At 43.3% G+C, this 24,450-nt stretch overlaps 1 protein-coding gene across 4 annotated transcripts in view; it reads right to left on the minus strand.

Annotated features, from left to right (window-relative positions):
- The window catches only part of LOC117539327 (receptor tyrosine-protein kinase erbB-4-like), a 245,644-nt gene that overhangs the window by 7,455 nt on the left and 213,739 nt on the right, over positions 1 to 24,450 (minus strand). For 2 of the 4 annotated variants that reach the window (XM_034205465.1, XM_034205466.1), the window contains 7 exons: positions 19,153 to 19,314; positions 16,007 to 16,082; positions 15,742 to 15,888; positions 8,636 to 8,733; positions 8,298 to 8,468; positions 6,588 to 6,867; positions 3,128 to 5,763 (listed from right to left, as the gene is read on the minus strand). In XM_034205465.1, the coding sequence (XP_034061356.1) occupies positions 4,949 to 5,763; positions 6,588 to 6,867; positions 8,298 to 8,468; positions 8,636 to 8,733; positions 15,742 to 15,888; positions 16,007 to 16,082; positions 19,153 to 19,314 (1,749 nt within the window). In that variant the 3' untranslated portion in view covers positions 3,128 to 4,948. Of the gene's footprint in view, positions 1 to 3,127; positions 5,764 to 6,587; positions 6,868 to 8,297; positions 8,469 to 8,635; positions 8,734 to 15,741; positions 15,889 to 16,006; positions 16,083 to 19,152; positions 19,315 to 24,450 lie in introns of those variants that run through there. The other 2 variants (XM_034205467.1, XM_034205468.1) reach the window with 2 other exon arrangements.

Consider the following 24,450-nt stretch of genomic DNA (forward strand, 5'->3'; position numbering starts at 1 on the left):
GCAGGAGAAAAACAGCAGTAGGAGAGAAGACCATACAAATTCAAAGCATTACCTCCATATTTACAAATTCGCAACGTCGTCCGTTTCAGTGCTTTATAAAAATACTATTCACATTTTGTTGTTGTTGAAGTGTGTTAGATAAGGTTCGGAGGAAACCCCAGAGATTCTGTACATGTATACGGATCTGATAATTTAAAACCCAGGGACATGAAATCGATGAGTTGTGCAATTACACAGACAGAAGGAATCGCAATGACAAACGTGTTAAATAATGCACAGGTAAAAACACAAAAAGGTCCTTGAAGAAATCCTCAATAATATGGAAACCCACTATTAAAAGGAGTAATATACACAACATAAATCCCATGAACGATTTCAGAAATAATGATTCCCAGTTTGTGCTACTGAATTTCATACAAAAATGTGGGTATTTTCTCCCATTTGAATATAATACTGTCGTCAATGGAGAGATACAAAGGTGGAGGCAGTAAAACACTCACTTTGGGTACCATGCAAGGTGATATTGTACTATACATATACTATACTAGACTCAGCCTGTATGGATGAAATATAGAAGGATTCACTTCAGCACACCGTGGCTACATGCCTCTGCACCGTGGCTCGAAAGAAACAGTAGACAGTATTAAATAAAAAAAGTGATCAGTCTTAAAACATCAGCGCCGTGGAGTGTTCTTGAACTGCCATGAGCCACACGAGTGTTTATGGGCTGAGACAAATAGCAGCAGGTAACACAGTCCAATGCCATAGGCGAAATGAGATATTAGTCGGCAGAGAGGAAAAATGATTACTTCCAAATTGTGTTACTTTTAAAAACATCAACAAGGCCTTTCCGATGACAAAAATAAGAAGATCAGGTATTTGTCTTCCTTTAGTGGCAATACTCTTGAGAAGATTTAATTCAAAGTAAAGGGTCTCGGATAGTTTCAAGTGCTCTCGAGAACACGTGAGGCCTGTCTTTCAGTCTAATCTGGTCTCATAGTTTGAGTCTGTAATTCAGGCCAAACAAGACAGAAATCAAGGCGTGTATTTCTCTTTTTTACCCCCATTTCTTCTTATTGAAACCCAGATTCTGCTTCCATCGCTCAGTATGTATAAACAAACCCAAACACGGCATAAATATTTCACATTGATATTAAATGTTGCCTCTATTTCCTTAAATTAGAGCTCCATTAGGACTACAAATACTCCTTCATCAAATAATCATGATATCATCAAAGCAGCATTAGAAATACTGTTTGAAGCAAAGAAGAGAAAAAAAGCGAGGACATTCTTGAAGCTGGTTAGTACCACCTTAACGGCGTTTTCTTCGTGAACTCCCGGCACCTTCCTCTGACTTTTTGCTAAAGCTTTCTGAAGTGGTAAAAACCAGATAAACAAGTTGAATTTTTCAGTAACGAGGGGTGGAAATCCTTTCTTTCTACCCGCGAGTTTGATCAAAGTGCTCCATGGGGAGGACAAACATGTACAGCTTACTCAGACTAACACTTTCACATGGAAGCAGACATTAAAATACACTAAATAAATATCCTACACAAATAAAATAAAAGCTTAGGCAGGGTTCTACCACAGACGTTAAACATGGCCAACATATGATGGCTAAAAAAACTCACTAAAGATTTGTCATATTGATTCAACTAAGATGATGAGGCCCTCTGAGGAAAACTATCATTACACAATTGTCCTCTTGATCTTTGTAGTTTGGCAAGCTTTGTGGTGTTTTCCCACCCACAGGTCTCTACTCTATGGCTTGGCGGAAGAAATAATGGCTGTAACTCCAGCGCTTTTAGCAGCATTGACTGGCAGTTTGCATGCAGAGGCATCACTAGTGAGGGCTGGAACTATTCTCTGGAGAGTAAAGGCGCGATCAGTTGTCTATTATTGAGTAAACCTTAGTGTGGATACATACTATGATGTCACTCTGGACTTATAATAGATCCAGAATGAAAATCATTGTCCAACAGCTGACTACTAATGCGGTGTTCAAAAAACCGATCCAATCTCTTCCAATATAAGTCATTGTAAATCGGTGTCAGGTGACATACCAACAAACTACGGTGGACAAATAATTCTAGCAACCTTGGACAGCAACCAAGAAGATAACATTTACCTACCCTGTCCCACAGAAAATGGGTTCATATAGTATTGATTTTCTTTCCCAAAATATCATTGTCTGGATATCTTCATGATGACTTCATAAAAAGGGCATTCTTTGACTGTTTTCATCGAAATAAATATCTGGTAAGTCTCTATCTAATGTCAAATACATATCAAAATGGTTATAGAGCCAATGGCCCACCGATGAAGGTATTGTAATATTTATATAAAACATTTGCAGTATTAGGAACTGGGTGTCTATGGAAAAGAAAATCAGAAAGAATGTTGTATTAGGGCACGGTCACCATAAAGGTGTCAAAAGTTGAGCTCAAAAGAAGTGACGGTGCAGATATGCTTGTAATCAGAAGCGAATGTTTTTTCACTCCTACTCTCGCATAGAACGGAAGTCAATGGGTCAACCATTATATTTGCATGTATAGAGTGGTGCAGGGATGATGTATTTACCCGGAGGTAAGCTGCGCATGGGTTCCCTCGACTAAAAAGCAATGGGATTTCTCCATAGGATTTTGGAAAATAGCTGGAAATAAGATCTGTGGAAAACGAACCTGTTTGATAAATGCACGTTTTGTTCAGCCGGATAATCTCCACATGTCTACCATACTTTTCTAATTTCCTAATCGTAAATCTAGTCGCCAGAAGCAAAATGCTAACGTTATGCTATAAACGAACTACAGCAGGGTCGCTGCTTCAACGTCACGCCACCTTAAGATCCATAATCAAAAATACAGATTCTAAATTGTACAAGTTGAAGCGTTTGTTTGAACAGTCTGCAGGAGGCAGGTACTTGCTTTCAAGCAGAACAGGGCAACCAAACTTAGCGGGAGTGTTTACGTGTTCGGCGTAATGACGGCCTCGACAACTTCTGTAGTCCTATTCAGCCACTTGTTAACAACCATCGTTTTTCTCTCTTCAGAAATCACCAGCGGGTCACTGCTGATGTATTTAATGTCGTAGAACAAAACGTGATCCGCCTCTTAAATGTGTGTCAACCACAGACCTTATTTCCAGCTCTTTTCCAAAATCCTATGGAGGAATCCCATTTGGCTCTGAGACGAGGGAACCGGTAGTGGTAAAATGCTAACTCACTTCCGGGTTTTAGGACTCGTCACTGCGCCACTCTATTACCGTGCCATTTCACTTTTTTCCATTGTAAAACATATGATATTTTTGATATACTTTATTTATTAATCCCCGTGGGGAAATTGTTTCTCTGCATTTGACCCATCCTGTGTTAGGAGCAGTGTGCTGCCATTTTGAACGGCGCCCGGGGAGCAGTGTAGGGAACGGTGCCTTGCTCAGGGACACCTCGGTAGCACTTGGTCTTGCCGGGACTTGAACTGGTGACCTTCCAGTTGCCAAGCCAAGTCCCTATCGACATCGCTGAGATGAGATATGGAACTATGCCAACACTTTAAGCTCATGTATCCAAAGACTCTGAACTTAAATAGGAATTCTAAATCAATCAGGACTGAAGACTTACATATTGCCATTCTTAAAACGTTTTCTACTTGACTGCAGATGAGGGAAACCTTCGATGTTTGACCAGTGATGGGTTTGTTAGCAGCAGCACTGAACCTGTCAACCATGTTATAACCGACTTCGACCGCAACTCTTCTACAGATAACATGTGAGCACACATACTAGGTCCATTCACACTGACACAAACACACACAAAAAGTAGTCCAGTTTTCTGTGCTCTGCTGGTGCTGTCTCTTTCATTCCTTGAGGTCTTCATTAAGCCGCTTGTAAGAACTTTCCCTCCCCTCAAGATTTTTTAGCTCCTTCTCTCACTGTGTCTCACCGTTCTCAGTTTGGCTGCTTTGTGGTTGGTCTTATTCAGCAGATTCAGGACTCTATGCTCTCATGGCATGACATTCTTTACGCATCTACGTTAGCATCCTGGTCTGAATGGGAAAACCAGTGTATACAAATCCATTGTGGCAACACTGTAACCAGTGTCTATAAAAATGTTTACAGTGTATTTCTTCCCTTATTCCCTTTGGCTCGGAAAAAGGCTGTTTTCGCACAGCTTTTCCAAGTAGACAGCAAAAACAACAAAACAGCAGTTGCCCTGTGTATTTTCAGGCAAGTCCATGGTCGAACTACACACGTGAAAGGTAGTTTGGGCCGTCACAGTATCACAGTAACAGTAGAAAGATGAGTTTCACATATTTGATGGAGAATTTGAGAATTTGATGGTATAATCCTATGGGCAAAATGATTGAATATGATTGATCAGCTTTCATGAAGCTGGAAGTCCTGACACAACCCTTTCAGTATTTTTCCTCACTCTACAAGGTCATTCACAGAACAAGATATCTTAACATCCAACCGACTGTATTTGCTCTTTCTGTTTGCTTATCTCACAAACCCATAGAAGCGTATTGTCCATCCCCAGACGTTCGTACGTCCTTCCTTTCTTGAAGCTGACTCCACAATGGCTGGCAGTGAGTTCAGGTCCATCTTTGTTGACGCCACTGTAGTTATATTGTGCTGGGACAACACAGTACGTCCACTGCTTTGTGACAGTCATTTATCCTTCACGTTCTCACTGAAATGGAGCGCAGTCTCTATCTACAGGACAGAAATGGACTGGATTGGATATAGTGAAGGTGCGTGGGTCTGCTTGGCTCGGTTTGGACCACCTCCTCCAGATGTCACTACAATCTACAGCAGATGGCACGTTGTTTGAAAACAATTGGGGGCTCTGGTTGTTGCCGCTCCCCTTTGTATGGGACAGTGGAACCGGAGAGGATGTCTGGGTTGCTGGAGGCTAGAGTCACATTGAGGAACGTTTGTCAAATAGAACGATTTAGACCACAGTGTTCCGCTGCCGGTAGGGTGGAGGCGGCAAGACGGTGCCGGACTTCAGGGAAAAGTCCGACATGTATTCAGGGTTTTCAGCTACTGCCGGCCGTATATGTCCGTTCTGCTTGTAGAAGAGCATGGCGTTGGTGGAACCGCCCTGTGCACCCTCCGGGATCGCCTGGTTGGACGATTTGGGAGGCAAGCTGTGCTGCCAGTATTCCGGATTGTCAAAGGTCACCTTCAACTTCTTCCCGCTGAGTTTACCTGTTGTCTGTCCGTGCTTCAGCAAGCTAGCTGGGTGCGAGGTGGCGTGGATCTGGTAGGCTGGCAGGTTGCCGTGCCCGATGGTGGCCGAAGTGGACAAGGCGCCAGATTGGCACACCTGGGCCTGGGCAGACGTTCCTGTTTGGCTGACCATACCGCCACCTGGATTTCCTGCGGGTTTGATGGTGTGGTGGGTGTGGAGGATGTGGGTCGCTGGGCCGTGGTGGCAAGGCAGGCCAGATGGTGAGGGCAGGGCCGTGGGGAGGGGGTAGTGGGGTAGGCTGGTTTGGATTGTAAGCGGGAGGTGGGAGCCTGAAGAAGCAATAGAGCAAGTGGGATGGACGGGTAGGGGCAGACCATTTCTCCTCAGAGCTTCCAGGCCCAGATCAGCGGGGCTGTGGAAGGTGTTGAGGTACAGCGGCTCGTTGATGTACTCGTCCTCTCCTTTGGGCTGGCTGTTGGGCGTGCTGTGGTAGCCGGGGTTGTCCAAGGCGTGGATCTCGCCGTTCTTACGTCGCGTGACAAACGGGTTTTCTTCAATGGGATTCAGATACTCTGTAGCACAGATCAAAGGAGGAGAGGGGAGGGTAGGAAAGAAAAAGAGAAAAAAGGAGTTTAGGATAGAATAAGACAACAAGATCAACAGAAGTCAAATCGATAGAAAAGGAAACATAAGCAATGGAAATTGAAAGAGAGCACGAGAAAGAGATCACTCGCTAATGAGAGTGGAAGATGGAGATGATAATGGCGATAATGGCAGCCACTCAGGAGCAGACGGGCAACATGCCAGCAGTTCTTTGGCACTGGAAACTCCATCTGCTGGGGGTGAAAATGCCAGCAAATGACCCCTCTTCAATGCTTCCAAGCGCTATAATAGTAGGGTGCAAAACCTATTGATTTTGCCCACTCTTCCGCTCCTTGACATTGCATCACATGCATTCGGCTGCGTGCTTTGTTATATTTTGTGCTGCTCGAGAATCAAAGACGGTAGCGCGAGAGCGAAACTGATGGACAGAATTATGATCAAAGGCAAAACATGACTCTGTAGTAGCTGACATACAGCGTTGAAGGAAACTGGGTAGGAATTTTAATCAATGGAGTGAAATGGAATGAACAGGCAGAATATACTACATGAGTGTACTTACTATGTGAATGAACAAAGACATGACAGAACAGGGGAACAATTTGTTGTACAAACAGGATGTTTGAATTGTCTTCATGGAACAGCACAGATGTGTGTGGCATAGATGATGTTTACGCGACTTTTATATCATGGTGTTTTATACATTTGTAAGAAATTATAATAAGTTAGGGACGGTTATTTCAGAATACCTGTTTGTAAGTGCTCTGGAAAATGATTTGTGTTGCGTTTGACCTACCTGAAGAGCTTTTGTCCTTCATGGGTGTCATGTATCCGTCCTCATCAGTGTCCCCTCTTGGTGCCCTCTCCCCCAAGAAGATGGTGGGGTCTGCGCTGTACCTCTGACCCCCACTGTCCTCTCCCTGGCTCAGGCTCTTCTTATGCAGGCTGCCGTTACAGCGCTGGTCCTCCAGGGCCGGATCCGGTCCACCTGTTGCTTCCTGGTTCATGGCGGCTTGGGCCCCTGCCACAGAGCCCTCTGCAGGGATTGGACCCCCGTCTCGATAGCCAAATTGGTTCTGTGGCAAAAATGGGTTGCAGATAGAGAAGATAAATACTGTTATCTTTGTTCTGCTTCCAATCTTTTTGGTGATAAAAGAGCAGTTAAAAAAATCAACTCAAGATGTCTAAGGTTCAATTGAATCACAACAAATACACCAAAAAGTTGGAGTGAGTTTAAGCCAGCTGGATGCCACCTGCGGCAAAGGAAGTGAGACTTTTAACCCGTGCAGCTGCCTGTTGAAGGGAACATTCTCCAACAAAGTTCTGCAAATGTAGTCATCAGCCTTAAGGGACTGCAAGGGCAGCCAGGCGGAGCTTGCATACAAACACCTGAACCTCAAAAAAGAACAAAAAAACCCACAAGACAATACAAAACATGACATGTGAAGCAAAGGGCTTCTTGTGTTGCTGTGCTGGATCGCCGCAGGCTGTTTAACCCAGGCCTTCTCCTCGCCACTCTTGCCAACTGCTAGCGCTACAGCAGCAATTACAGGAAGCAGAGCTACAAAACACAACAGAGGAAAACAAAGAAACGTCCCGAGGTTATAACCGTGCACTTACTCCCACTGTCTGCCCTCCATTGCAATCAACTTCCCCCACCTCCAAACTTCTCTGTTCATCCCTTCTTCAAAGCCAGTCATTATCTGCTCCTCTTTTCAAGTATGAGCGTGAGATCAAATCAGCCCAGATTAGATAAGCGTCTGTATCGGACTGCGGCAGCGCAACCTGAATAACTAACTTCCTGTGGCAAAGTCAGCCAGCCGATGGATTTTAACAATGGCTTACATTCCCTCTGTGGGCATGTAAGTGCTTTTGACTGCCTAATCAAAAGAGTTCCAATTCAAGATAGGGATGTTGACCTTGAATTGCAAACCTTGGAAGGATTACTTTGCGTGTTTCTTTCGGGTGTGTTCGTCAGGGAACAAAGTCCCGCCGGCAAACTGCTAGGTCACAGGGGTAAAGGTGCATAAGATGCAGAGCCTTGGGCCGGCGGCACACGTGCACGCCGCAGAGCAAACACCCGAGCCTGCGCTCATTATCTATTAGTAAATGGCGGTGGCATTTTAAGAGAGCTTCTGCTATTTGCTACTGCAGCTTTGAGTAATGAAACCTGGGGCCTGGGGAGCTAGCGTGTAAAGAGCCCAGGTTTAAGCCACACACGCTGGGTTGGAAATGATGGAGGTGGGCCATTAGTGGAGGAAAATGATCAGTGTATTCAAAGTTCTTAACCACCTTGACCACGTATGGAGGACAGTGAGTTGGGGTTGTTTTCAAAGAGAAAGAAAAATAAGTTATGCTTTGATGTTAAATCAGAACACACAAGGTTTTGTTAGGATATGTGGTGTGTTATCATATTAAACTGTTTAAAACTGGTTGAACAAACTGAAAAAAATATTTGTTTAGGTGACGAAAATGTTGCAATTGACATATATATTGGTGTGCTTACTCTGTTTGAGTCGACGCGAGGCCTGGTTGTGTATGACGGAGGAGGCATGTTGAAGCCTTGAGGCACCAGATACTCGTCGGCATCCATCAGGTCGTTCAGGTCCTCTTCATCCAGAAGGCTCTGGAAGAACTTGCTGTCATTGGGGCTGGGGAGCTTCATGCGGTCATCCCCCTGAAAAGTAGAAAAGTGAAACCATGTAAGCGACAACATCAGATTCTATATTGCACAAAAAAGCACCACAAAATGTCTCAGAAGATCGAAATATGTTCATTCTGATATTACTACTGTCCCTTTAAAAGCCTTTTGTATTGAGTGCTCTGACAGTGAGGTAAACCCACCTGGATGACAAGGTATCGCTGGGGGTCCCGAGCCATTCTGCAGAACTCAGCAGCCAGCTCCTTGAACTTGGGCCTGCTGTCTGCGTCAATCATCCAGCCTGAGGGAGAGAAAGACACTTATTTAGCAGTGGAAGACATACATGATTTGCATATGGACTAAAAAATATATATGATCTGGTAGAAAACCACAATGCTGACACAAAAAGGGGAAAGGTCGCCACTTGGCTGAATGATGGGATGGTTTACTTTAGTTTTTGTCATTTTAAGATGGTTTAATGCAAGAATGTTACTTTTTGGTAGAAATGCAGCTTGCATTTTTAGTCCTGTAACTGCATTTCATCTGTGTCCCAAAATGACCCTGCCACACAGTATCAGTATTTGTCGATACAAAATTGAAAATGATGGTTAACTGCCGTTAATTGTCCGGTAGAAAATACAAAAAACAGTGGAGGAGCAAGCATGATGTTTACCTAAACAAACTTTTAAGTGCCTTGCTTAAGGGCAACTAAGAGGTAGTTATTAAACTAGACTAGTAAAGTGTTTCTCATTTTGATCTCCAGCCTACTTTGTCTCCCACAGCCGCAGTAAACACAGCAAAGCGCTGCAGGTGGAGAGAGGCCAGGTGGTGTCTCGGCTCAGATTGGGCAGTAAAGCAACCTGAGTTTCTGATTTACATATTATACAACAGTGATGGCTGAAGTGGGGTCTGGCAGCCTCTAGCAACTCGACATGGAGGTATCATATCTCACCAGCAAGATAGAATTGCTTCATTTTTCTATATTTGACTGGTAACCACAGTGAGAGGATACAATAATTCATCCCAAGCTAAAATGTATGCGGTGAAAAGGATGTTTTGATCTTATATTAAGTTCTCCTCAAATGAATCGCAGACCTTCACTGTTGTCATTCCACCTGCCCGTCTGCACTTGGTTCATCTGCTTTCCGCTTGCCCCCCCCCCCCCACGCAGGCACATTACCTTAAATGAGGTGCAATTACTCCGGCAATCAAACTCTATTTCATCTTTATTGGGGTGGCGCTGAGGCGGCGGGGACACGCAGTGTGGCAGCGCAACAAATCACAAACAACGGCTCTCAGTCAACATGTAATTAGAATTAATGCGGCCAATTGTTTCCGTTTGGCTCTGCGTCAGGTCCCCCGCCTGACCCTCCTGCTGGTCTGACTCACTGGCTATTTCTGACCACTGTTAATATAAGTTACAAGTGAAAGTAGCAATACTGAAGTCTACAAATACTATGTTAGGGCTGCAGGATAGCTCAGTGGTTAAAGCTGACAGCCCGTTTCACCTCTGTATCTCTCATAAAGGCACTCTCTTGCCCAAAAAGTATCAACATATATTTTTAAAGTTGCAATTAAAAGGCAAGCAATCAAAATGTTACCTTAGTAAAAGTACAACATCATTGGGAACAGGTAAAAGTGGTCACAGTGTATTATATAGGTCAGTGGTTCTCAACCTTTTTACACCAAGTACCACCTGAGAAAATAATTGGCTCTCCAAGTACCACCATATGACCAATGTTAAAGGGGACATATCATGCTATATTTGAACAATATATTGTAGGGCCATACCTATATGAAGTATATAAATATAGTTTTTTTTTCAAAATACCAAACAGATCCTGCATTTTAGCCATGCCTCATTTCGCACTATTTGCTCTTTCCAGCCCTGTTTTTTAGGGGGCTGATTCTGTGAGCTGCTGCTGACCACGCCCCCCTGCAGGACAGGGGAGCGTGCTTTGAGCTCAGCTGCTGGGCTCTCAGAAGAGGGGGAGAAAAAGAGATCTCCATTCTCCGTGTTTTATTCTTATAGAAGTAAGAAGAGAAGTAATGGGGCAGAAACCCTCCTTTTTACGCAGCGGTCCAGACATAGACATCAAACGGCGACACATATTCAGTTACCAGTTACTTTGGCATTAGGGCAGGGATATCTAGATACTTTCCAAGGTTTGACATCATGAATTGTGCTACTTTTAAAGCAAGCAACGATGTTTTCAAATCTGTAATCAAAAAGCTCAAAAACGCTATCGAAGCAGTTCCTGCCGTTGCTACGTTAGTTCAAACAGTAACAACGGACTATTTTTCTTAGCGGATGCATGTCAATTTAAATCAATACATACAACTATTTTTTAAATCACTAAAATCATTTTCTAAATCCATAAAAGCATTTCAATTAATATTGGGAGTCATATCGTTACTTCGTTGAGAATGTGGCCATGTAATAAGCGGGATAATGTGCAGCGACTTGGTCATTATGGGGAAAATAACACCTTCATGCCGATCTAGATCCCTCCGCTCCTGATCAGCCTGTCGGTGTTCTTTTCCCCATAATGACCGCGTCGCTGCACATTATCCCTTACATATGATTATATCGAGTCATTATTCATTTGTTTTAAAGCAGGAGGCGCAAACGCTTGCCTCGGGGAGGGAGAAAAAGAGCCACAGCGGAGAATAAACAGAAGGGCAACCATGGCAACCATGCACGGGAAGTCTTCTTCGCTGCTTTTGTGGCAGACTACAGCGCCACTTACAGGCCTGGCACATGCGTCTCCAGCGCTTTCGAGCAGCAATGGCCGGCCGTGGCCCAACCTCTCATTCCCCTGATAGGTGGAGAATTGACCACTAAGCGGAGCACCCCTTTTGTGACGTAGAAAATAATTCAAATCTGGATCAGTCTGTATCAGATCCGTTACAGACCCTTTTTTTTTTAGATTTGGGTATAGAGAGAGGGTTGTGTTTTCTGACACTTGGTGAGTTCCCTGACACACCGGGGACACATATTCATGTATAAAAGACGTACAAGAGAAGAGTGCATTTTGCATGATAGGTCCCCTTTAAAATACAGTCTATGCACAGTTCATGCAGGACTCGGAGGCAAATGTATTCATAATAACATTATCTATTGTCAGCCACAGCTGAAACATCACACACACACACACACACACACACACACACACACACACACACACACACACACACACACACACACACACACACACACACACACACACACACACACACACACACACACACACACACACACACACACACACACACACACACACACACACACACACACACACACACACACACACACACACACACACACACACACACACACACACACACACACACACACACACACACACACACACACACACACACACACACGAGAATATAAAGAACAAAATAATAACTTATTCTCACACAACAAATGACAACTGTACACACATGTCATTTCCTATAGCAAAGTTTGAATGTAGGCAACAACCTACATTGTAACAGAAAATGTCCTATTGGGAATTCAGTTCCACAATAATAATGAAAGCCTCCAGGAGCAGATGAGCCTAAGGGCTAATAGCTCATCTTCAGTCTGCTGTTTGCTATTGCCATTTCTGTGGTGGCAAAGCAAAAAAGAAAAGAAAAAAGATAACAATTACAGAATTAAGTGTGTGCTTTTTCAGCGTTTGACCTCGGTCACAGCCTTCTCTCCATTCTTTGCGCAAATGCCTTCTTCCTGAGTCACTTCTCTCTTCCATCACAGCGTTGTGGCTGTGCATATCACTTTTGCGTTGCTTGCGGAGCCTGCGCTTGTGCTCGGTTGATGACTGTCCTCCTCCTCATTCACTTGTTCACTTTCGCTGGTAATATTCTCCTCTGTACCCCCTCCCACCCTGGACACAAACTGTTCACCCCCTCCCCTCTGGCAGGAGGCTGCGCTCCATCGGGACCAGGACCTCTCGCCACCTGAACAGTTTCTTCCCCTCCGCTACCGGCCTCTTAAACAAGGCCCGGCCCCCCCCACTGACACTTTACCTCTGCCACATCTCTATATGCATTACATGAATGCACACAATGTTCATACTCCTTTCTGCACATATTCTTATTTCACATTTCATAGTTATTCTAAAATTCATTCATAGCATTCTATTTCCATGTAAATTACTGCTTTATTTATTTGTATTGCTATTTAACTGTATTTTATTACGGTGTAAAATATTTTTTTAGATATTATGCGCCGTGACATCAAGTCAAATTCCTAGTAGGTGCGAACCTACTTGACAATAAACCTGTTTCTGATTCTAATTCTTCTGAATACCTCCCGTTTTGAGCCACGTTTTTAACATCATTCAGCTTTCTTCTTTCTTTAGCTTACTTGCAAACGTTTCGCTAATCGTTCGTGGGTAGTATGGTCGTCATTAGCAACGCTAATACGCTTTAAATTTGTTTCTAAATCTAAAAACAACAATAGCCAATTAGAACTTATTATCACAGTTTCAATTATCTCAAGCTTATTTTCATTCGTTGTAGTATTTTGATAGTATGATTTATTTTTGTATTAATGTTATTCAATCAAGCCTCAAACTGATGGCACTTGTCCCTATAGTCTGTTTTAAATGGAAGTTGTCTGAGATCCTTACCACCAGCTGCTCTTGCAGTAATAAATAGTGTACCTTTCTTACTGTCCTAAATGTGCACAATGGAGTGACTGCTTTTCGTCTTTTGTTTACTTAGTTGTGTTTTCTGTATTTTTTACGTCTGTGTTATGTGTAAGAACCGTTGCTGCCTTCTTGGCCAGGTCAGCGTTGTAAATGAGATGTTGTCTCAATGTTTTCATCTGGTTAAATAAAGTGTAAAAAGAAAAGAAAAAGAAAGAAAACGCGTACCACAGGTTGAGAACCACATACTGTAAAGAAACTTGTAATTAAGTGGTTAAATAAATGTGGTTGAGTATAAAGTAAGTAGCAGAAAATGAAAATGCTCAGGTAATGTAAAGTGCAAGTACCTAAACAAAATGTACTTAACCACAATACTTACGTAAATTCCCTTTAAATAATTTCACCTATGTGTACGTGCTTTTAAATATGAACCTGTATAGAAGTGGGTACAAATGACAGCGAAAGGAAAATGATTGATATCAGCTACCAGGCTTGAATATTACAAATAAATCAGGAACACGTGGGAGCCCTAAAGCATGTTAAGTTAAGGGAATCCCTGTAACCTCAGCATTTGAATCATAATTGTTCAGACATTTAACATAGCACATACAATTTATTCTCCTCTTGTGGGAGGAATGAGTTGGCGTTGTTATTAGGGTAAATGGCTGTAGGGCCTGCTTCTGTGCTGTCAAAAGCCATTGGCATGACTGTTTCCATTTGGAAAAAGAAAAATTGGATATTATGACATTTCGGAAAGGATTAACATTTTTCCGTCAGGGGAATAGGCTTTGATATGGATCTCCAAGCGGGATCGCATCGATGTCTTTCAACACATTTGGCATTTTCTAATGCTCCAGCAGAATTTAAAAGTTTCATTTCAATTTCAAGTAGAACAGATACAAGATGTGTCCAATTAAAATAACTTAAAAACAAGGGAAAACAAGTCATAAAGTTGATGTGTGGCCATTTTTACGTCGACCAGCAGTAGACAGGAAGTGACTGAAATAATCTACCCCACCAAAGTTGGGTTCAGTGTGGAGGAAACGGAGAGCCAAGCAGCCGATAGCTGGCAGATCCAATAGCATGGATTGGCACGCACGCCTGGAGCGTTTCCTGGAAATATGGGAGGGGTGGATCCCTCTGCAGCCATGTTTACCAGAACCAGAATCCAGCCAGGGGAAGATGGGAGAATTTGTGACGGATGAATACAAAGTGGGTTTTTGGATGAGTTCGGGGGCTACGGCTGGGGGGGGAGGTGCAGTCGTCCAGATGGAGGATGACACCGACAAAGATGTTGCAGACCATAAAGCAGCCAGTTTTCCGAATTGTTTCCTCCTCTCTCCTCTTTACATACCCGCTTCCCTTCCAATGGGAGCCCCAGAGCTCAGATAACCAGATGCATATTAAAAAATATTAACCCTACAACTCATCGGTGACACCTCAAAGCTGTGTTGGAGCGGTGGATAAACATGATTTAAAAATAAGATTATGTCCGCCACAAAACTCATTGAGTTAGAGTGTTGTTCGGAAACATTGCCTTTAACCCTTTAAAGCATCTATGCCAGCGGTTTTCAAAGTGTGAGGCGCGCCTCCCTGGTGGGGGCGCCAGAGAGATTCAGGGGAGGCGCAGCTTGAGAAAAACATTACGAGAAAAAGACGAGTAAAGTGTCACCTGCACACTTTTGGCTGTCTGTGGAGACAGAGTTCCCCCACCTCGACAAAAAGGCTGTAAAAGTGCTTATTCCCTTCACCTCCACCCAGGGGCGGACTGGCCATCTCTGTGTTCTGGAGAATCACAGAACGGCCGGCTCGGTTCGCTGACGGCCGGCACCGCCCTTTATTTTTTATGTTTTTAAACGGCATCATTTAAGTTACGCTGACAGGCAAGGTCCGTTCAGCAGGCCGTTTCCACGCAGCGAGGCCCCCCCCCCCTCCGTTGACAGTTCACTAGCGTGCTCCACCAATTTGTGTGGGCTGGACTGGGTGAGATTCCAGGGCTGATTTTTAGTCCCAGTCCGCCCCTGCCTCCATCTACCTGTGTGAGTGCGGGTTTTCTGCATTGACTCAAAAGCTAGTGCCGGTCAAGGCTGCAGCCAGAGGAGGATCTGCATTTATTCCTGTCTACATTGCATCCCCGCATTATCAGCCTGTCCGCATCAAAGACACAGACTCATTGTTCCCACTAAAGTAGGGGTGAGTGTGATAAGGAGGCAAAGTTGAGGTTCAGTGTGTTGCCGGGAGCATATAAGGATGTATCCACGATGTTGAAAATGTAAAAACTATTTTTTTAAAAACATAAAGATAACAAGGTTTAAAAAAGTTATTGTTTAATTATTTAAGGAGGTGACGCTACTCAGCCAATCAAATCGGTGCAGTCAGTGAGTCAGCACGATAGATTCAACCACACACACAGAGACGAGATAAGAGGAGAGTAATTTCAAACCGCGTGCTCAAAAGAGAGAAAAGTAGCAATGTCCACTATTTTCAACCCTCAAAATTGATAGTTGATAGAGTGTCTCTCCTTGAAGAAATAGTACCATGTTCTTTCTTACAGTGAGATAAATTAAAAGATTGTCGTATCGCATGAACCATATTTTGCATCTTGTTTGTGAGTGTCTGTATGTGTTATTATGTAGTGTGCGTTTCCTCACATTTCACCATGACCATGTAGACATCTATGGTGCAAATTGGCGGCTGCGGCAGACGCTCCCCTTTCTCCAGGATGTCGGGGATTTCTCTCGTGGGGATGCCGTCGTACGGTTTGCCCCCGAATGTCATCAGCTCCCAGATGGTCACTCCTGGAGGACGTCGGGGAAAGGAAACAGGAAACAAGAAAGATGGAGAAACGATATTAGAAGAAAGAAAAAGGGGCAAAATGGAAATGAAGAAAACGATGACACAACAAGGAGGACCCACCATAACTCCACACGTCACTCTGATGGGTGAACTTCCTGTAGTGGATGCATTCCAGAGCCATCCATTTAATGGGCATCTGAGGAGAGAGAAATACGGACACAAACATTTTAATATTGAAAAAGACAGAAAATCACATCTGACAATCTTCCATTATTTCCAATATTCGGCTCAACAGCTGACCTATCTTTTAATCCAGCGTTTGTGAGATATCGGAAAATCGACAAGCATATTTTGCTGTGATTGATTCGCTCTAGTCCAACCCTGGGATCATCAATAGTGGGCGTACTTTTTTTTGCATTGGCCTCACATTATCTCCACGATGTGGGAAATAGTAATAAAACGAGCCCTTTGACATTCCTCACAAGGGCAGCGGCAAACATCGCCATATCCTAACCAACATATGATCTCCATATTGACTGGAGGGAGGGGATCTCCAGCTGTAGAGCCCACTGAACAAGGCAATTATATGGGCTTTTGCACACACATGCTCACGATGGGTCATTTAGAATAAAGCCCCGCCTTCGACGTGTCTTCTCTTCAGGGAAAACGATCAGGAAGAGGGGGAAGGAAATGCTTTGCGTTGCAACATCTCCCACCCTTTTTCATTTATTAAATATGTTTCACTCGCTTCAAATTCAACTACCCCCGGCTCGATAGATGCAGCAAATGAATAAGCCAATTTAATAAAGGGAGTTGATCAGGACAATTTGCAAAGCAAGTCTCGAGCGAGGGAACAAGAAGGGGCTTCTGATTAATGTCGTCTCGGTCCCCAAACAAAACAAACTGATTGGAAAGTGTGGCGCTGTTATTTGTTTGGATGGAGTGTTTCTAAGAGCTTTATTAGGGAGAGTTCACCAGACTTTGCTCGACCAAGAGTTTCACTGCTTGGTAAACAATTAAGATATCTAGGTTGAAAACACCCAATGGGAAATAGGAAAATACATATGTTTTTCTTCATTTCTCCATTTATACTTGGTAGACAAGAACGTATTTCAAATTAATACTTAGTTTTTGCAATTAGACATACATACATGTTAATAAAAGATACATATATTGTGTTAATGGTTGTATTGCAGTGTTAGAGGGGACTGTTTACTGAGCATTTTTAGAGATATCTCTATGCTTAAGGTTAGGTGAGAAAATGCCTGCCAAGAAATTTAGCTGTCGCAGTGTAGACATACTCTTAAAGCTCTGTGCCGTGAACAATTAACATTATGATAAAAATGATAAGAGTATGAATATAAAATAAACATTGTGTAGGTACTGCTTCTGCTAAAATAATGATTTGAGTAGTTGGATCTAAGATTAAAGAAAAAACATATGTTGTGTTTTTAATGTGTGCCTCTCTAAGGCAACTATTACATTTAATTAAAATGTAAAAATAAAAATATAATGGGAAATGTGCTTATCTTTGCATTTTGAAATTACAAATTATATTCAACTGCTTATGCAAAGAAATTGTCTGTATCTTAACAAAAGGACCGCAATATATATTTGTTATACTTTGTATATACTTAGCACTTAAAAAAAACCTCCCTGGTCACCAGCAAATATATTTAAGCAATAGCTCACGACAGGGGTTGTCGACCCTCCGCTTCGCGTCGGGCCGAACCACGCTCCTTAGCCGTGATATAATGAGCATATATCACGGCCTGAAGTGAGCTATTGCTTTTATAAAACGGTTACCAAGTGTGGCAATATGAAAGAAAAATACACACTCTAATTTAAATAGTTTTTATTAGTAAATAATGATGTTCAAAATAAAATAGTCCCTCCGTTGCCTTCTGCACGAAACATAGTGCGAGGTGGTTGCTATGCAACAACACTAACAGCTAGCGAACATATTAGACAGAGAGCGTTGATCCATTATTTGGCTATTTATTTACATTAATGTGTCTGTAGCCGTTTATTGTGCAGCCACTGAAACCTGTGCAGCATCAGTAGCATGGCTTACGAGGTCACTTGTATAGGTTGAGGTTGTTCTAGGCTGTTGCTTGGCGTGGTCAGAATATTGCTCCACTTTCTCCGGTCCCCGAGATTGGGCTTCCAGTAGCTCTGGAGAGAGCTTTCGCACCTGTGGCCACTAATGGTCATCATTTCTCTGCTTTGTTTCAAGACCCGCATCAGAAAGCTTTTGAATGGTGGCACTTCTCCAGTTGGTCTGCCTGCTCTTCACGTAGCTCTGCATGTCGTCGTTTAGGTGCTTTCTGGAGATAGGCACTGCTCAATCCACTCCTCCATAGTAAGACCCCCCCGGAGGTCGAAGTTAATCTTAAATGTTTCCATCTTATGCTTTGTAAGTTTGTTTCGTAACGGAAGAAATGGAAATATATAAAACTGACAAGTCAAATCAAGCAATCTGATTGGTCGATAGTGTTTTTGCGGACCTCTTTGATTACAGATTTGAAAACATTGTTGCTTGCTTTAAAAGTAGCTCATTCATGATGTCAAACCTTGGAAAGTATCTAGATATCCCTGCCCTAATGCCAAAGGAACTGCACACTGAATAGGCCTATGTTTTGCCGTTTGATGTCTATGTCTGGACCGCTGCGTAAAAAGGAGGGTTTCTGCCCCGTTACTTCTCCGCTGCTTTCTTGTTCCAGTTCGAAAAGCAAACTGCAGGCAGTTTGCTTTTCAGCCCAACGGTATGCTGTTTTACTCAGACGCGGAGGGATACTGACTTGTTGTGAAAAGTAACTTACAATTCTACCCGTGGTATACGCTCAGTATATCACGGCTAAGAACCAATCAGATTGCTTGATTTGACTTGTCCGTTTTACACACACACACACACGTACACACACACACACACACACACACACACACACACACACACACACACACACACACACACACACACACACACACACACACACACACACACACACACACACACACACACACACACACACACACACACACACACACACACACACACACACACACACACACACACACACACACACACACACACACACACACACACACACACACACACACACACACACACACACACACACACACACACACACACACACACACACACACACACACACACACCACACACACACACACACACACACACACACACACACACACACACACACACACACACACACACAGAGCATGCTCACGCCTCCACTTACACCAACCTTGCCCCCGTCTGCGTTGTACTCCTTCTCGTCGGCGTCCAGCAGCCGCGCCAGGCCGAAGTCGGTGATCTTGATGTGATTGGGCGACTTCACCAGCACATTGCGGGCTGCCAGGTCTCTGTGGACCAACCTCCTCTCCTCCAGGTACATCATCCCCTGAGAGAGGGAAGGAGAAAAGGTGAGGGGACTATAAATCATGAGGCCGTCTATCATTTCATATCCCGGTCTGAGATCGTCGATGCGCTAAATGTCAGCCCTAACGTCAAATTATTGTCATAACTGTCATCATCATTAACCGCACGCCCACGCGGACATTTAGATTCCATCTTTCATCGTTATCGTACCCCATAAATGATACAGAGAATGTTAGGCGGTTTTCATGGCACGGCAGAGATGTCAGAAAGTCAGAAATTCAAACTTTTGACATGTGAAACTCTTGAGTCACAGCTCTAAAGAAGAGAACAGAAAAAAACTCAAAGGTTTTTGAGAGGCAGAAATCTGACAAAACGTCAACATGCAGAGGATCCAGTGCAGACAAGTCCTTATTAGATATGTGATAACACTTGATATGACACATAACATACTTGTGAGTTTAGATCTGCTATAGAACTGCATGGTTATACATGTAGTTATAGACAAATATTCATAGTTCTTTGTAACCATCAACACAAATTATAGAACCTTATTGGGTGAAAATCATAATACTTCAATACTTTAATTTTGATCTTACTGTACTTTTAACATTCCCATAGTTGTTATCTCTTTATATTGCATTATAATAACTGTTATGCATTATAATGTGATTAGAAATGACAAATTCAACCTATTTGTGTGCTCCTATTACATATATTTTATCTTAATTAGTATAATTAATAATACATTTGAACTGCAATTAATATGAACTTATGCATGAAAACAATTAGAATCATAAATAATCCTTGCAAACAATGATGCAAATATGAAGCAGTATGATATTTCAGTTTATAAATCCTTCTGAAATGTGTTACGATCAATGTGAAAAGAATGACTGAAATATGTAAAACTAACATTATTCCGTGCCTTAAGTAGATTATAGTGTTAACAGATTTTTACAATGCCTCCTGATTCCTGCATGCTGAAAGATATATTTGAAAAGCTGCCAACACCAGATATTAAAGTGATATAGTGAAATATGAATGCAGGTGAAAGGACATCTTTCTCCCTGCAGTATCTGGACAGAGCAGCTTGTAAAACTACAAGATCAAACAGACTGGCCGTGTCTCGGTGTGTCTCTCAGTGTGTCTCTCAGTGTGTAACATCAATCTCTACTCCTCGTAACATGTCCAACTGCGGTGTAATCTTGTTCCGTCATAGCAGAGATTTTGTTTCTGACATGCCGCCTCCGTGTCCTCGATAACGGTGGGGCATTTTCAAGACAGCTGGGCAGGTGGAACAATAGATGTCCTTCCAATTTGTTAACGTTGATTATGAACACCCCGTTAGCAAGGCGAGCGACGGGGGGAAAAACAACAAAGCCTTGAGCGGAGAGAGTGGCGACTTTGCTCTGCAGCCTTAATTTGTTGCTCAATGGGCTGGATGGAGCAAGGTCTGTTTGACAGTCGCATAAAAACCCATTTGCAGCCATGCGAGACAGAGATTTAGCTGCAAACACACACTTTTTCTCACCGAAGAGGTTTCATCATGCCTTCATGGGCACTGACACACGCTCACCTCCGTCTTTTGTGCTCATAGCTTTCCACAACTGCCGGATGAGCAGGCAAGGTTGGACCAACTGAAGTGTATCAGACTGGATGTTAAACAAGTGGATGCCATTTTTCAAGACGATCAATAAAAACACACCGAGAGGAGGAAGGCAGACAACGAAAAGATTTCAACCAAGGTCCACGAATCATTGTCCATTTACCACACGGTGAAAATACTTTTCATACATAAGTGTGTGTGGGCACATAGCGAGACACATTGTGTTGAAATGCTCCACCTCCTCGTCTCAGACAAATGTGAGAATAAATCGATAGCGCCGACGTTTGGCGCCATCATCCATCATCCACTGGCCTCTTGGAGACAGACACACACGGAGACAGAGACCACCCGGAGACCACCCCCTACTCCAAAGAAAGACATATTTCACAGAGCGAAGTCTCGCAATATCTTTATCTGTGATTCCTTTTGCATTGTCTTTCACTCTTTTTCTTTTTTGTACCAGTGCAGGCACTCTCCCTCAACTTATTCCATTTCTTTCTTGGCCTAGATAAAATATCAGAGCAAGGCCCCAAACACCTCGCAGTTTGCTGAAAGAGTATTTAAAATAGATTACTTCTAGGGGGTTCGGGCAGGCGATCAATAACAATGCTGATTACAATAAGCCTGAAGATGCCAGCGCCACGCAATATTTGTCCCCGATGTGAACGTCGAGAGGAATTAGGAATCAATGGTCCACACAGTCCATTAATACACTTCGACTTAAAGTGACAGGGCAATGAGGGGAGGCCATCGCACTGACAGGGTGAATGTACAGCGGATCAACAAGCCAATTAATTTCCAGCCACTCCGGGCGGTAAACACCAGCGTCCCGGAGGAGGATGTGGGGGCAGCCCCGGTTTTAGAGGGTCCCGCTGATCGTGCTGCTTTCACACTGCTTAAGAGCGGCAATCCCCGGAGTCCTGAGGTGTTTCTAAATGGAATTGGATCATTTGTGATTACATAACTTGTTTGTTGTCGATCGCACAGGAAGTTGCAGGGGCAGTAATTAAACCTGCCACGTTTGGTCTACAACGTTCCTGCTCCACTAGTAATCGTACTTATTGGAGTCCACACAATATATTACATTCTGTACGATTGACAGGAAGAAGGAGCTTCACTGATTGGTTGCAAGGTTTTCTTACTCATACTAATGCATATTGGTCAGTTTTAGCTCCATTTGGCAAAACCAATGAAAGAGGAAACCTTTCTTTGCACCCCCGAAAGGTAGAATCCCTTTGTGCTTTCTCTCAGACATCATTTTTTCTGTGTAGAGAGCGTTTGAGGCACTTTCCACTCAGCTGCAGCACTCAGAGTTCAAAGTATACAGTATGTTTACGGCTGACCTTTAAAAAGGCAAGATGATGCAGTACACGGAGGGAAAATGCATCCTGTCTCAGTCACTTCTAGTTTCCTACTAAGTATAATAAAAACACTTTTAACTCTTATTAATGGACAAATATAAAAACCTGTATGCACAACGGTAATGTGATTCATTGACGTAACTAAAGATGTAGGCTGGAACAATCCGCACAAAGGCTCCCAAAGTTCACATCAGAGCCCTTAAGCACAGACTAAAGCTCCTGTGGACTTAACAGGAGGGCATCTAAAAACCTGCGACATCGTGAGATCCTGGAAACATTCTCTCAGAAGAAGTCCCTATGTCTTACGTTATTGAAAGAAAACCTTTGACTTTTGTATGAAAGCTTAACAAAAGAGCTAAGGAGGCCTGAATCTTGTTGATCTTGTGTTCACTTCCCGTGTGGAACCAAATGCTTTGTTTTTTAAACTGACATCATGTCACGTGACGACACCTCAAGGAGTCATCTTACTTTCCTAGCTTACATGACAAACTAGTTTTGTTAACTAACCCTAATTGCAAGGTTAACCACGTGTTGCATCGTGAACTTGGAAAACATGCGTCATTTAATTTGTATTACGCGTCTGGAACAAAACTCAAATTTGAATGTTGACATTATGTCAGATTCAGAAAGGCAACAGCAGCAGCAGCTTTAAGTAGAATTATTTGGTTTGGGGCCTGCATAAAAAAGGAAAAACACGTACTTGAACCCCATATGAAAGGTCCCGTGGGAGCTGCACCCAGAGAGCTTTGTGAGCCACATGCTACACTGGAGCATTAAGGTCAAGGACCCAGCAGCACTGTTGCCCATCCAAAATGACGGCAGGGTATGTTTTAAGCCCTCAGAGCATGAAGTGCTACCATGCTAGTGTGAAATATAACACTTTGGTTTTTAACATTGCACTTTATGAAACTTTTGAACAGCTGTTCAAACGAGACCTTTGCAAGAGTCACTGCATGCTTTGGGACAAGTCAGCAGCACTGTCACCCATGAGCAAACATAGTCGTGCAGCCAAATGTTTCACGAGCACATTTCTTCATGTGATAGCCATCTTTACGTCTGTTCACATTCTTCATAGTTTACCCCTCTCTGCTGTTGTGCTGTGGTCTCAGAGAAAAATTGATCAGGCTTTTAATTGCTATTTTAAGTTCAGTCAAATAAATCGAAAGAGGATGTGGTTTGTTTTTTTGGTCTTTATAGTTTATCCTCGTCTGACCCGACACAGGATACCAGGCGGGATAACATCAATTTTCTTTAAAACACAGGTCTTTTTTCATCTCAGTGGAGCCCTGGATTGTTGCAGACCGGGTCACGGCTGGTCTGTGACCCATTAGCACCTCCTCACAGGGAAAAAAGGAGGTCTATCTGAGTGTTCGGCAATGGAGGAAAACAAGAGGATGACGCCAAGCATGAATAAAATAATAGAGTGGTGTGGAACTGCAGGGAGCAGTACACCTCAGCGGGGGGGAGAGAGATGCTGTGGAATAAAATATGCTGGGTATACAGGGGAGCAGTTGGAAGGTAAGTGGAGAAACAGGAGGACGGACATGATGGAGTACAGCAGGTTAGAAATTCAACTTCCAATGTTTGTCTGTGATATCGACAGCATTACCTATACACTGACGGGGAATCATTATTAAGCATGTCTGCGTTGGTTGCCAGGCAACATGCTTTTAGAGGATGCATCAATGGTAAATTGACACAAACATCCATGAGCTCATTTAATGGGGAATTCATGTCTGGAAACGACGGCATGCTGGGTTTCCTACAGAAGGTGAGGTGGCTGTTTCCGGAGGGAGCGATAAGAGCGCCACATGTGGTGCACCCACCCCCATCTCCTGGCAAATCCCCCCACCGCAAACCCCACCCAATGGGTGAAGAAGAAGCAACAATGTGAGCAAAAAGGGTGTCCGAGCGTGGGGGACTGGGCCCGGTGCGATAAGGAACCACAATGGCTCTGCTCAGGTGGTGCATTTGGTCGTCTGTCACATGGTGTGTGCTGCACGCGAGATAGACTGGAAGCTGTTCCCACCGAGCTGGCAGTCTCAAGAGCACTTGCGAAAAAATGTGTGCTAAAGAAAAAAGGGAAAAACGGAGAATCCACAAGTCAATGTCCACATGAAATCACTTTGCATCACGGTTCGGCACGTAGCAATTTGCAAAAGAGGCGAGGAAAAAAAAACAAGACGCTAGG

Source organism: Gymnodraco acuticeps, unplaced genomic scaffold (assembly GCF_902827175.1).
Source record: "Gymnodraco acuticeps unplaced genomic scaffold, fGymAcu1.1, whole genome shotgun sequence".
NCBI classification, from domain to species: domain Eukaryota; kingdom Metazoa; phylum Chordata; class Actinopteri; order Perciformes; family Bathydraconidae; genus Gymnodraco; species Gymnodraco acuticeps.